At 35.9% G+C, this 15,582-nt stretch overlaps 1 protein-coding gene across 1 annotated transcript in view; it reads right to left on the reverse strand.

Moving 5' to 3' along the window:
• Positions 1-13,821, reverse strand: part of flt1 (fms related receptor tyrosine kinase 1) — a 69,584-nt gene extending 55,763 nt beyond the window's left edge. The window contains 4 exon segments of the mRNA XM_073830867.1: positions 4,904-5,028; positions 8,423-8,634; positions 9,446-9,542; positions 13,570-13,821. Of these exon segments, the coding sequence (XP_073686968.1) occupies positions 4,904-5,028; positions 8,423-8,634; positions 9,446-9,542; positions 13,570-13,627 (492 nt within the window). The 5' untranslated portion in view covers positions 13,628-13,821.
• Between the last annotated feature and the right edge of the window lie 1,761 nt (positions 13,822-15,582).

Here is a 15,582-nt window from a genome sequence, read left to right on the forward strand (position 1 = left end):
CACATTTTCCAGTAACAATGACCAAGACTGAACATACAATTCTCATTTTTTCAAAGCATCATGAACATTTCCACCACATTGTCATTTCCGCCAAATCTCAAATTATGTATTGTGTAACAGCATTGCGTGGCGGAAATGATGGTGGTGGAAATGAACAAAATGCTGGAATGCTTTGGGTTGCTAAGGCTAATTTCACAGCTAGCAGTCTGTGTATCCTAAATACACACAATTCTAGGGCTGGGTTTGGACACAAATTCACAGTTCAATTCAATTCCAATTTGATTCGATTCAATTCGATATTGATTATTTTGGATATATAGTCGACATTTGAAGTGGATCAAAAAAGTTAATTAAAGTTGTCCTAAGACAAGAACGTTTTGGTTTTAGGACAACTTTGATGAAAGGTTTTGATCCACTTCAAATGTTGACTACTGTATATCAGGTACAGAACATGTCTAATTTTCTAAAAAAAATCTAAAACTAATGCTGTATAATAATTCCACATTACTGCTAATATTACAGGTTAAAATGAACTGATTTGTACACAAACAATCAGTGAAGTTTTTGTAATAAAGCTACAAATATGAAATTATATATTTTTTTCATTTTTTTTTAAATATAAACATTAAATTATGGCTGACATAAAAACTTGACAGATTTATTCAAACATAAATGAAACACTGAAGAACAGTAAATAATTATAATAAATGTTATAATGTGCATATATTTAGCAAAATGCTCCTCTCTGGAGTTTTTCATACCTGACTAACGTTTGTTTGTGTTTGTGGTCATCAAATCTGTTTTTTTCTGAGGTAAATATGATATTACTGACGTCTTTGCACGGCTGAAACTCGGATTGAGCGATTACATGAGACAGGATATGGATTTCAGTAAGTTGTACTCTTTCTTTTACCATACCTTCGGATTTTTATTCAGATTTATTTTGTGCTGAAACTGTATCAGTTTAAAATTGAGGCGCTACAGGGATCTGTCACTTCACATTAAACAGCACCAAAACTGCATTTATTGTTTAAAAATTGTAATAAAATCGGCAGAATTTGAAATCTGAGACTTTGCTTCATATCAAAATCAAAAAAGCACAAAGCTTATTACGATTTATTGGATGGGAGGCATGCTAATATGTTCCATTCTGTAACTAAAAACAGGGTAGACTAATTGATTCTTCAATCTGGATTTAATAATCGATATTGTTTTGTAAAAATGAGAATCGATTTTTCAATTTTTATCCTGCCCTAAAAATTACATAACATTTCCACACTTTTGCACGACTTCTAGATCAAGCCAATACCAATTGACACTGGACTGAACAAACCAGTGTTGTTATTTTTTAAACTATTAAAATTTGTTTTCTTTAATTGAAATAAAGCTCAAATAAAATCAAATACAAATATTAGATTAAAAAACTTGCCTTGGCAATGAAATGTAATAGATTTGAATTGAAGTACTAAAATTGCTGAAACTAAAACCGAAATAAAAAAAATATATATTAAAAAATGAGAAAAGCACATAACATTACTATAACTTTTATACTTAATATAATATAACAAAATATTACAATAGTATATAACACTAAAATAACACTGAAATCTAACACATAAGCGGTATGTGATATTGCATCAACCGATAGCAACTACCTAGCACCAATTTTTGCAAAAATGGGATTACTGGCCAAACATCACGTCATTTTTAATTAATATTTATGAACACTTGTAAAGCTATAAAAGATTGTGACCCCCCTCACCCTTACCAACAAATCCCACCTACATCTTAGGTAGCCAACTTCTCGCTAACATCCCTCCCAATGTTCAATGCGTAAGAGGGGGGGGGGGCGAGGATGTGGAAACGTGACTCTAGTCCATCTCCTCACATCCTGTTACTACAGGATATAGACATCGTGGCTAGGCCGTCAGGTCAGCTTCTGGAAGGGCCCCGCGGCTACTTTCACAGCTTCAGCGAGAGCTTATGTATTGTTCCCTACGCGAAAGGTGCAAGATTAAAGATACACTGCCAAGTGCAAAATCCTCTCAGGAAAAAAACACTCTACTGGTGTGTGACAGTCCAAGTTTGAGAAGGGTGGAGAGAGCTCGTATTTATAGCACGTTTACCTTTCGAATATCTGTGCGCAGGGTCGGCAGGACATAAACAAAGCAAACAGAAATGAAATGTGGTGCTTTTTTGAGCAAGCAGGGAGGATAGGGATGTCATATCGCTAGCATATCCTAAAACAGTTTCCATCCTGCATGCGAGGAGCCAAAGGCAGCGCGACGGGAACTGGTCAACTTGTTCTTTTCCGTTTCCTCTTGTCATCTGAAATTCATCCTGAAATGCTAAAGTCCTTTTTTAAACCCTCTCGAGACGTTTGTTACCATATTTGGATTTATCCTATGTCTCCAGAGATGTAGTAGTGTGTCTAATCATATCATAAATGCACAGCAAGATAAAGCTCCTCGAATCACTATCCGTGCCACCATCTGTGGAAGACATTAGTCTGCGTGAGGTGGTCTCGGCGTCATCTCCTTGGCTTTGCACGGTGCCAACAAGAAAAGGAAGCTGTGGGCGCCGCTCGCTCTGAGCATCGGCTTAAAGTATCCATGTCATGCTGAGCCAAAAAGACTTTTGTACATCCCCTCCACATGCCCTCACAAACACACACACATCCGAACTGGCACGATGAGACGCACGCTTGCCCTTACAACCTAGGTTGATTGTGAGATAAGCATAGGGAGAGTGACTTATTTGTGAATGAGAGTGAGAGGATGCACTCCATGAATGGCAGTGGAAGCCATGGAAGAGAGTAGGGATTGGCACAAAGAGTTGAGCACAGAAGTAGCCTACTTGAGACTCAATCAATCTTTTTGTGATTATTTGCAATAACGATTCATCACACGTCAATTTGCTTTAACATCGACTTTTAGTACAGTGCAATAACAACGTTGAAATGCTTAGAAAGTGCACACGCCGCAAAGCATTTACTGTAGAGAGTACGTGTGCACATATAGACATACATTCTTCCTTTCCAGCCAAACGGAGCTGAATAAAACAGAACGCAAGGTCTTTAGTGAGGCTCTTGTAAAATAACTATTTCAAAGCTGTTAAAATATGATGTAAGCAAAGAATCAAGCCATTAGCTATGCTATGAAAATAGCAGTGCATGCTTTTTAAATTTATCACAAGCTGCGTCACAAATGACGCACTATAGGCTACCCTAAGTATTTATGCACTGTGTACTCAACTGTGTAGCTTTTTTCGGTTATTTAAGTGCATCATCTGGGTATTTAAAGTGCACCTTTTCCTTTTGAGCGTGAACAGCATAGAATAGTGCAAAATGTGAATTGGGACGCACCTACGGTAATCAGAATGAAGTGCAGAAAGACAGTGTTCACATAATAATTAAACATGATATTTTAAGTTTAGAGTTCAATGTTTTCATATTTTTGTAACAGAAACCATTTCCGACACTGAATAAAAAGGTAATTGTGACTTTTTATCTCAAAATTCTGACTTCTTTTCTTGCAATTGTGAGTCAGAATTGTGAGTTATAAACTCGTAATTCTGAGAATGTCTTTTTCCCCCTCAAAACTGGACCTTTAACTCGCAATTTCTAGTTTATAGCTCAAATTCTGAGAAAAAAAAGTCAAATTGTAAGATGAAACTTGCAATTGTGAGAAAAACGTCAGAATTGTGAGATAAAAACTCTTAATTCTGACTTTTTTCTCACAATTCTGAGAAAAAAAGTCAGAATTGCTAGTTTTTATCTCACAATCCTGAGAACAAAAGTCAAAATTGTGAGACGTAAACTCGCAATTGCAAAAAGAAAGCCAGAATTATAAGAAAAAAATCTGAATTGTGAGTTAAACTCGCAATTGTGAGAAAAAAAGTTTTTATTTCACAATTCTGAGAAAAAATATCTGAATTGCAAGTTCTTATCACACAATTCTGAGAAAAACATCTAAATTGTGAGAAGTTAAATTGCAATTCTGAGAAGAAAAAGTCAAAATTATGAGATATAAACTCGTAATTACGAGAATAAAGTCAAAATTATGAGGTGAAAATCTGATAAACTCGCAATTGCTAGTTTTTAATCTCACAATTCTGAGTAAAAAAGTCAAAATTGTAAGTCGGTACTGTGAGGAAAAAGTCAGAATTGTAAAACGTAAATTCACAATTGCAAGAAAAAAGTCAGAATTGTGAGGAAAAATATCAGAATAGAGAGAAAAATTATTTCACAATTCTGAAGAAAAAAGTCAGAATTGCGAGTTTTTATCTGACAATTCTGAGAACAAAAGTCAAAATTGTGAGATATAAACTTGCAATTGCAACAAAAAAGTCAGAATTGTGACATGGACACTCAAAATTGCAAAAAAGAGATGGGAGATAAAAAGTCGCAGTTAACTTTTTTTCATTTTATTCAGTTGCAGAAACGGGCTTCCATATAAAAAAACTGTCTGCTAAACACTCAAACTGACAAAATTAATTAAAGGCTCATCCTTAGACATAAGGAGTTTGTCCCAAAACAACCAGACAAATCCTGCATATTAAATATCAAATATCTTCTGAATGGCTGTGATTATTTCACATTTTGTGTTCATAGCGGACAGGCATCCATAAGCCTGCGTTAGACTGACAATGTGTCCTAACCAGAAAAGACATAAAAAGCTATTTTACAAAAAAAATTGTTTTGTTCCAAACAGCAATGACTTTTTAGTTCTTTGGATGACCCCAACTACTGCCCTCATTGGTCTATAGCCCTGCATATTAAACATCAGACATCTTCTGATTGGCTAACACTGTCTCACATGTGCTCAGTGCTGAGAAATATATTTCTTGTCCCTAGAGAGAGGGAAAGCTTATGTGTTTTATGACTCACAGTTGAGTCACTCACCTTGACCAAAGAGACTTTGGCATCCGGGTTTGTGACTCTGCAGGGGAAGACCAACGGCTCTCCCTCCTTCATGTACACCACATCTGGGATCTCCGACTGCACCTTTACGAACGGCCTCTGGCTATCTGAAACGCCAATGCTGAGGTCAGGAACAAACAGACACCGCATACAAACAGTAGACGCTGACAACAATCTAAAGTCAGCAACACATACAGAGAGAATGCTCGCTTGTTATCAAACGCTCTCTCTCTGTTGTTTTCTTGGTTGCACTTTCGCCCCAGTTGCAATATTCGTGTGGCAATGAAAGGCTTTGGGTGTTGCACGCCCCATTGTTCGAAGCCCTGGTGTTATTAAAGGAACGGGAAAAAAATCTCTGAACATTTTAACAAAAGTACCCCAAGGACTCCTGGATGCTTCCTTGTCGTGCTTTGATTCAATATAAAGGACGAAGGGTGAGGCTAAATGGACATGGCTGCAAGAGCGATTGATGGTCCTCAGGGGCCTTGTTGGCTAGCCGGAGCCGCACCTAGTGACCTGGGGCACCTCTTCGTCTTCCTTAATGCCTGACCAGGGAGGATCCGAGACTCTTCTGCCCCGGCATGCCCTCAAGGTGCCCACTCCCATGCGCAGACACGCATCCCAACAAACATATACAAGGAGACATCGCATCCTCTATCCTCGTCTCCAAGTCGTCCCTCCCCCCAGAGCAGCACAGGATACGGACCGCAGGGCTGAGGGAGATAGATAAGGCCGGGTACCCTGGGAAAGGCTGCCCAAGAGCTGAGCCTTTCAACAGCTGGGGCTATTTCTGTCCCCTTGAGGTAGCACGTAAATGAAAGTTATAGTTTATATTTAGGCAAAAGTGAGAGAGGACAGCCTACGGTGTGAGCAAAAACAAAAAATGCCAGCGTAAAATCGTGCCAGACGCTCACTTAGTCGGATGTGTTGCCTCGAGAGAAAATGGTGTTTAGGTATTATTTGCTTCCTGAGGCTTCCTGTTTAGCCTTAAGCAACAGAAATGGTCAGTGAGATGGCCAAGCTAAACGGAGGCCAGTGTCGTGACAAATTGCAGTGTCTCTGCTCAAGCGATCTCAGCTTTTAATGGGTACTCTCTTTAGTGCCTGATTACAATTTCTACAAAATCACATTATATTAGGGATGCACGATATTTATCGGACAGATAAATTATCGACCGATTTGGGTAAAAATGACGACATTTTTATTGCTCCGATAAATAAATGAAACCCGATCCGATAAAGTACTCTTGCTGGTAAATCAATCAATCAGTCTGGTTTATCTGAGATTCATCTGCTTTCCGAGTGCAAGTGACTGCAGCTGTAAACCGCAGTGACTCTCGGCCTTTGTCGCGTTTAATACGTCATCATCTGTGTCGTCATCATCGCCTTCGCAGGTCTGGTAGTTTTTCACGGTGACAGAGGAGCACAATGCTACTGCTATTTGCAACACATGTTTAGCAAGGATTCCGAGAGGAGGTAAAAAGCCGTTAAGTTTTAACAATCTTATATCTCACTTCAGCGGTCGCATCGCGGTGAATCTGTTTTAGGGGCCGTTCACATGTCGCGTCTAAAAACGCGTGGAAAACGCTGAAGCGCCGCCTTCTCTTTCTTTCCAAACCCAAAGTCTTTGCCAAACCGCTCTGTAGTTTGAGCTCCAGTGGCGTCTGCCGTTGCTAAGCAGCCAGGACATGCGCTCTCCATAAAGACGCGGTAGTTTCAGCAAAGAATAAATAGATTTTCAGCATTAAAAATCGCTTGCAGTAGCTCTGTTATCAAATTTATTTATAAATGTTTATTCCTGTACAGCTATGATAAGCTGTTTCTCCACCTTGCCAGTGCTTTCAGTGTTATTAAGGGAAAGGATGAAGCTGATTGGTTGTGGTTCATGTCACATGACCTGCGTTGCGCTTGCAGAATTCTGAAGAGTTGAGATGATTTTATCACTATTCTGATGTTTTATTCCCCGCCTTGTACGATTTGGCTGCTGCACACATTCATAATATGATCAATAAGAATGGACTGCATGTAAGCTTTACCACAGACATTTGGACATCTGACTTTACTCCATGATGCACTTTTAATTTTTTCCAGGTTGACAAAATGTCAAAGCATTTTATTTTATTTAGAATTGTGGTGCCTTACACAAAAAAATAAAAACATTTTTGAAGAGTCAGGACTGTTTGCTATGATTGTTAGACCCAGATATTTAATATAAATTTCATTAGTTTATCTTAGATTTTGTATTCTCCTGTGTGCACAAAATTATCATATAAAAATATGAATGTATTGGTTATCGGTATTGGCCAAAAGAAGGACTTAATTATCGGCTATCAGTATCGGTTAGAATTTTTCATATCGTGCATCCCTACATTATATGTTATAATAAGCATTAAAGGGATAGTTCACTCAAACCCATATAATTTCAAACCTGTAAGACCTTCATTCATCTTCGGAATTAAGATACTCCTGATGAAATCTGAGAGCTTTCTGACCCTGCACAGACAGCAATGCAACTAACACATTCAAGGCCCAGAAAGGTAGTGAGGACATCATTAAATTAGTCCATGTGACATCAGTGGCTCACTTGAAGAAAACCAAAATAACAACTTCATTCAATAATTTCTTCTCTTCCATGTCCGTCTCCACCGCTTGTTCCCAACAGTACCATAACCTTTCTGGGCCTTGAACGTGTGAGTTGCATTGCTGTCTATGCAGGGTCAGAATTTTCATTTTTGGGTGAACTATCCCTTTAATATAATTCTTTGTTCTGAAAAAACACAAAAGATTAAGTGATTTCATTCTTTATTTTAAAATTGTATTCTTATTTTAAGCATAAACATACTTAATTTTGATACATTTTTCAGAAAACAAGACTTAATTTATCGTAAGTGTTTTTCATATTCGTCGTCCTTTCCAAAATGCTTGCTATGGATGCGAAAACACAGAAAATCAGTGTGCAAAGACCTTTAGTACTTTGCTTCTCCAGCAAATATATCTTGATTTAGAAGGTTTAGTTATTTGTATCAGAAAACAAGACTAAAATACTGAGAAAGAAAATAATTTTTGCAATTAAATTTAGACACAGGCAACAAATGCTTAGTAACATTCAAAACATTAAACATCACTTTCAAAGACTGCAAAAACTATTTTCTTACTCAGTACTTTGTCTTGTTTTTTCAGTACAAATATGTAAAAATTCTCACACCATGCTAAATAAGTTATTGAAAATGTATCAGAATTAAGTGAGGTTAAGAAAAACAAGGTCATATTTCTTAGCCTATGACATATTTTTTTCTTTTTTAAGCAATTGGTTAATTTTGACATTTATAATTTTGAGATTTCGGATTTCATAAAAACACTTAATTTGTGTTCTGAAGATGAACAAAGGTCTTACTATTTAAAGATCTGATAAGAGACCTGATATTCAAGCAAGTACCCAATTTGTCACAATGTCAGTAAGAGAGGGTTTTAAGGGTTCCAGTGTTTACCTGAAACATCTTACCTGTGATGTAGACGTACACAGAGGCCTGTTTGCGCTGCTTTTGGCGGTACCTGCAGCGGTAAGAGCCAGTGTGTTGAGCCAAAGCAGGACTGAGCGTCAGGCGGCTGCAGTATTGGTTATTTTTCTTCCCGCATTGAGTGTCTTCTATCTTGGTGCCGTGGTAGACTTTCGGGACGCCTGATGGCAAAACCCACTGGAGCTCCCACCGTCCCCTGAAACATCAAGTTTGGGTTATACCCTCTTAAAAATAAAGGTTCCAAAAGGTGTTTTTGTGATGCCATAGAAGAACCATTTTTGGTTCCCCAAAGAACCTTTCAGTGAACAGTTCCTAAAAGAACCATTTTGAAGAACATTTTAAAAATCCAAAGAACCTTTTTCGACTATAAAGAACCGTTTTTGAATTTAAAAAGGTTCCATGGATGTTCAAGGTTCTTCATAGAACCATTGATGCCAATAAAGAACCTTTATTTTTAAGAGTGTAGAAGGTACTTTATTTCTAATGGTCCAAGTACATCACATCATGGGGTCCAAAAGTCTGAGAAGCTGATCTATTTTGCATTTTACTAATTAATAGCATTTAAGCTCTACTAACAGAATGTAAGCTCAGATCAATCAACATGAATAATGGTTGACTTTAATAACAGCATCATGCAAAATGCATGAACAAGTCTGTGTAAAATCTGACAATCATGTTCTCCAGCATAATTTGAGAAAGACCTGGAAATAATGCAGAATATTAAATATTTCAGTCATATAAATGCCCAAAACGTTCTGTTTATTTCAAGGTTTAAATCAAATTATGAATCCCAAATCTTCAGTATGCTCTCAGGATTTTGGACCCCACTGTACATGGCTCAGTTTTTATCCTTTATGCTTGCATTTTACAATCATTCTCTCCATACTTTTACTTAGTATTTCTACATTCCTTCTGACCAAAATCTGTATCACCTCTGTAAATCATAAAGCCATACATGACTTCCACTTCCTTCTCCTTTAACCATGAGACTATGACAAATCACTCACCTGCAGTTTAGCTGAAGTGTCTGATTTCTCTCTATAATGAGCTGCTTTTCAGTAACATCCAACACTGGAGAACTGAACCTTCCTTTTGTGTCTGTGTCTTTCAGATAGAAAACAGAAAGGCATGTTAGAGGCTGCCGAATAAGATGTGAAGTTTTAAAGAGTAACCTTAACCACATTCAGGTGATGTAAAGAGTCCATAGAACTTACATAAAATAGGACTATGATATTTAAAATTATAGAAACAGATCCACAAACCTTGCTAATACTGATAGAGTTATACACTACTTCTAATTTCAAGGTTACAAAAATATTTTATGTCAAAAGTCATTAGGATATTAAGTAAATATCATGTTCCATGAAGATATTTTGTAAATTTCCTACCGTAAATATATCAAAACTTAATTTTTGATTAGTCATATGCATTGCTAAGACCTTCATTTGGACAAGGACAAAGATTTTTTTGCACCCTCAGATTCCAGATTTTTAAATAGTTGTATCTTGGCCAAATATTGTCCTATCCTAACAAACCATACATCAATTGAAAGCTTATTTATTTAGCTTTCAGATCTGATTGACCCTTATGATTGCTTTTGTGGCCCAGGGTCACATTTAAGTATTGTTCAAAGGTACTTGAGGATCTTTACAAGGCAATGTTAATACATTAAATAAAGAAGTTTAAACATCATGCTCTCTCTTTAAAAATCATTTACTTCTTTAGATAGTGAAAGATACAATTCTGTGGCAACTTCGCATATAGATAATTCTTGCTTAAAATGATTGCTCAAGAATGTTTTTTTCACTATTTTTAAACCCTGAATGTACATAAACACATGCATAAATTTAATTTTATTTATCTGATTAATAAAACAGCACGCCAAATGGAACATAAAACGAACGTAACGACTTAATATTTTGTACTAAATAACACACCTATAAAAATGATTTACCATATCCGCGTAATGCCGGGACATTAATAGCCTATTAATATGCAAAATCACGTATTGTAAGCACAAATACACTAAATCAAAAATACAGTTTGCATACTCTCTTTTTGTCGTTTAGAAAAACACTTAATTGTAGGTTAAGGTGGCACATAATTTAATATGATTTTAAACATCTCGTCTCAATGCATACGTGTCTATACAATACGGACTGCTCTCACCATTGTTTATTGCTTTAAAAAAACTTACAGCATCATTTCCTTTCCATTATTCACACGCTATGCGCAGGCCATGTGCCGTATATACATTAAAATGGTATTGTAGTTAGGCCAATGAAAAAAGGAAGTAGGAGTCAAGCACTTTTTCCCACAGCGAGTCCCGCATGGGATTCAAACAGGCTCGTTATCAGCCGGTCCACACGCTGAGGTTCCGTTTCAGAAACCCTCAACAAGAGCGCCTGCCACTAATGACAGGACGAATACCTGCCAATTTCAACAAACCTTACACGGCATATTTGAATAAACGCTAATGAACAAAAGTAAATAAGGAGTTTCAATAGCGAAGCACGTAAAATTACACGAACAAGGGTTAAATATAAAATGCAGAACACTACGTGCATTTAAAAATTATTTTAATTTTAGTTATAAAATGGTCGGGAAGGACTTTATCAACGCTACGCATTTGCGTCATTTTTGCGCTTATTAAATTAATCTTTGGTTATTACTCGTGTGACAACTTATATATCACATCAAGAAAGACTGCTTCGTAAAATTGTTTGTTAAACTGCAGCCACTGGGAAACGATTAAACAGGCTATTTAAAACTGCTATTTAAAATAAGCTAGGCTAAATAAAATTTTACCATTTAAATACGCTGTTTAAAAACTAGTTCTCTAAATCATGTAGCCTGTGCTTTTCTAAATGTTTAAAGGCAGTTAAAGCAAACCTTTTTTAAGTTTTACAAAGGAATTTTATTTTTTTAGTTCTTAAGAAACAATCTGTGCACTAGTGCAAAACTTTATTGATCACCAAGGATAATAAAGCCAATTCAAAAACTTATACAAGGACATGTTTCTTAATAAGAAGGTTCTTTGATAAACTTATAAGGTGCTGCAAACTAGACTTTTAATTTAAACGAGAATAAGATAAACGAAAAATGCAATTATTATGATTAAAATTAGCCTATTTTTTGCATAACTAAATGTATTTCTTTATTTTTCAAATGCATTTTTGTTTGTAGCACTTTTTAGGAATCTTTCTAAAATCCATTATCCTAATTAATTGTACAATTAACTGTATGCCTTTAAGCACGCATATGGGACATATGTTTAAAACACATGTTTGGTCATTAATCATTTTCAGTTTTGCATCCTGTGATGTTGGTTGCGAGTTGTTGACCAATAAAGCACTAATAATCACGCACTGCGGACAGTACATCGCTTCACCCCCTGCTTCCTCCCCTTGGGTCTGTTTTAGCTATAACACCCTGATTAGCGCTGGTTCCTGCCTCACGGTGGTCATGACCCCGAAGTCATTTATATTAGAACTTCCATTTCACAAAGTCATCAGGCTCAGGAAATAACGCCCTCTCTGATTCAACCGGGGCCAAACACTGAAGACGGATGCCAAGTAAGAGCAGAGAGGTCCCTACTATCAAAACAACTTGTCCTGCTATGGCAGGCCGATTTGACATTTAAAATCGAAATACTGAGAAAATAAAATTGTCCAAATAGTTCATAGCAATGCATGTTACTAATCAAAAATTAAGTTTTGATATATTTACGGTAGGGAATTTACTAAATATCTTCATGGAACATAATCTTTAGTTAATATTCTAATAATTTTTGGCATAAAAGAAAAATACATCATTTTGCTATTGCTACAAATATACCTGTGCTACCTAAGACTGGTTTTGTGGTCCAGGGTCACATATGCGTTTTGTACTGTCCTCATAACTTATTTTGTCTGTTGTGAATTTTTATATGCATATTTATTGCATATTTTCTTCTTAGTATTATTTGTGGCGCCTTTTTTTGAGCATTGTAAGCTTCTATCATTAAAAGAAATTCCTCGCATGTATATAAACATACTTGGCAAGCTCATTCCGATTCTTTTCAGTTTCACTAGTTCATTAAATAGTATTACCAGATCAATAAATTGCAGCATTTCCAAACAAAACAGTTCTATTTTTAATTTTTTCTGTAACAAAGTGTAATTCTTTGCAATCAAATTTTATGGGGATAAGTTACATATCAAGTATTCTTTTCAAACAAGTCAATCAGACAATAGTGACTAATTATATAGACAATATAGTCGCATTGTTGGATTAATTTCTATGAGCCCAAAAACACAAAACCCTCTTAAGTGATAAGGGTCAATTTTTTAAAACTGAGATTTATACATCATCTGAATAAATAAGCTCTCCATTGATGTATGGTTTGTTAAGACAGGACAATATTTGGCCAAGATACAACTATTTTTAAAAATCTGGAATCTGAGGGTGCAAAGAATCTCAGTATTGAGAAAATCGCCTATACAGTTGTCCAAATGAAGTTCTTTGAAATGCACATTACTATTCAAAAATTAAGTTTTGATATATTTACGGTAGAAAATTTACAAAATATCTTGATGGAACATGATCTTTACATAATATCCTAATATAATTTTGACCCATACAATGTACTGTTGGCTATTGCTACAAATATCGGGTATTGTGCCACTTAGGACTGGTTTTGTTGTCCAGGGTCACATATAGTATATATACTAGTTGGTTTCAAATTATGAATGTAAATGTTAAATAGGCTTGCCATAGTTTTGAAAAAAAAAAACTAATTGTAGCTCATCTGATTTAGCGCGTATTTTACGTTCGTTTAGCGCTTAATTTTACGTTTCTGTAGTATGACTTATTACAAATTGTGCAAGATCTAAAAAAAACTTGAATGAAAGAGTATGTTCTTCCAAAGTTAATGGATGTCTTCTCATGATTAAATGTAAATGATGCGCTGAGACTAAGGAATGTCGCACTCATATCCTCAAGCATTCCCAAAATCATTTTTCACCCTTTCGCTTTGATGGAGTATGAAACACCGTGCGTTTTTGAAAATTAAATGTATGGCCTAGAAGTTTAATATGAAAACGAATGAAAACTCATATTCTTTGATAAAAGTAAAGCACATTATACTTACCTTTAGTCAGAACACGCCCTGTCAGTCCAAATATAATCACAAATAATATATCGAACATTCTCTTGGTCTTGCTTGAGGTCTTTTCCTTGGAGATGAACACCTATGAGGAAAACACTGCAGATCCAATACTCCAGAGAATCAATTCACCTTACAACACCAAACTCCTCAAACCCCTGCTTTCACATGGACTACAATCAACTTAGGTATCGTCCGGAGTATATGAACTCTCCAAGCAGGAGGACCACGCATGAATTCCAGTTAAACTCTTGCCCATTATGACCGCGGGCTGGGATTTATTCATTTCCCACTGCCACCGGAGCTTCCGTGACGCTTATCGACACACCCATCCCGCGCGACTGACGTGACCTACAAGGGCCCGATGTACTGCACCGCTCCTGCGTCTCTCCTCCACTTCATCAATCAAATCAAGAATAAACAAGCTTATTGCTGGAAATCCAACGCTGTCTGAAGATATCCCACCTTGAAATCCTTAATAGAGGAGAGTAAATCCATGAGGGGAAACAACTGAGGTTTCTTTCAGAGAGACTAGGAGTGAGGAAAAAGAGATACCAGTGAAGATCAATGGAAATTTGGATTGTGCAGCTTGAACACCAACAATGCAAAACGTAGGAAGTTAAAGGAATAGTTAACAAAAATGAAAATTCTGCCATTAATTACTCACCCTCATGTCGATCCAAAGCTGTAAGACCTTCGTTCATCTTCGGAACACAAATTAAGGTATTTTTGATTAAATCTGACAGCTTTCTGACCTCCTTAGACAGCAAAGGTCCTACCACGGTCAAGGCACAGCGTCGTTAAAATAGTCCATTTGAGTGGTTCAACCGTAATTTTATAAAGCTACCAGACTTTTTTGTGCACAAAGAAAACTTTATTAACTTTATTTAACAATTTCCCAGAGTACCACAATGTATGTGTATGATGCTGCTGAAATAGAAAATGTTGTGGTACTCTTCGTAATAGCGAAGGACTGTCCTGGGAAACAAGAAATTGTTGAATAAAGTTATTTTTGTTTTCTTTGTGCACAAAAAGTACTCTGGTAACTTTATAAAATTAATTTGTGTTGCTTAGATGAACATGTTTGGAATGACATGAGGGTGAGTAATTATTGACACAATTTTACATTTTTGTGTGAACTAACCCTTTAATAGAAATGAACAGAAAAGTCACAAAAGAAAATCGCATTATTAGGATACAACTTTCATTGATCTCAGTTGTCAGACTTAGTCTCAGATGTCTCAGATGTTTCTCCTAAAATTCCTCAGGAAAAAAATAAAAATAGACAAATGAGACAATTGTTGTCATACAAAAAGAGTTAGTTAATTCGAATAATTTAGCTTTGGTCTTGAAAGAATTTGATGCGAAATGTTTGAGAACATACTGAAATCTCTAATTTAAGTCAATTTAAAAATGGGTGACGTTGTCAAGATCTCTTGAAGATCTCAGAGGCAGCTGAGATTAATTCTGTATTTTTCACAGAAGAAAAATGTAACGAAAAAGAGAAAACATCTACATTTTAATATTTAATCTGCTGTCTCAGAAGAACAATTGAGACTTATTTGTGAGTTTTCATACCTCCAAATACATACATGTTTTAACAATGATTATATTCACATTAAATGTGACCCTTGATCACAAAACCAGGCATAAGGGTAAATTTTCTGAAATTGAGATTTAATCTGAAAACTGAATAAATGTGACCCTGGACCACAAAACATAAGTAGCACGAGTATATTTGTAGCAATAGCCAAAAATACATTGTATGGGTCAAAATTATTTATTTTTCTTTTATGGCAATAACAGGATGTTAAGTAAAGATCATGTTCTATGAAGATATTTTGTAAATTTCCTACCGTAAATATTAAAACTAATCAGAAATGTTTTGATTAGTAATATGCAAGATGATTTTCTCAATATTCAGATTTTTTGCACATTCAGATTCCAGATTTTCAAGTAGTTATATCTCAGCCAAATATTGTTCTATCCTAGTTTTAA

This window comes from Garra rufa, chromosome 24 (assembly GCF_049309525.1).
Source record: "Garra rufa chromosome 24, GarRuf1.0, whole genome shotgun sequence".
Taxonomy (NCBI): domain Eukaryota; kingdom Metazoa; phylum Chordata; class Actinopteri; order Cypriniformes; family Cyprinidae; genus Garra; species Garra rufa.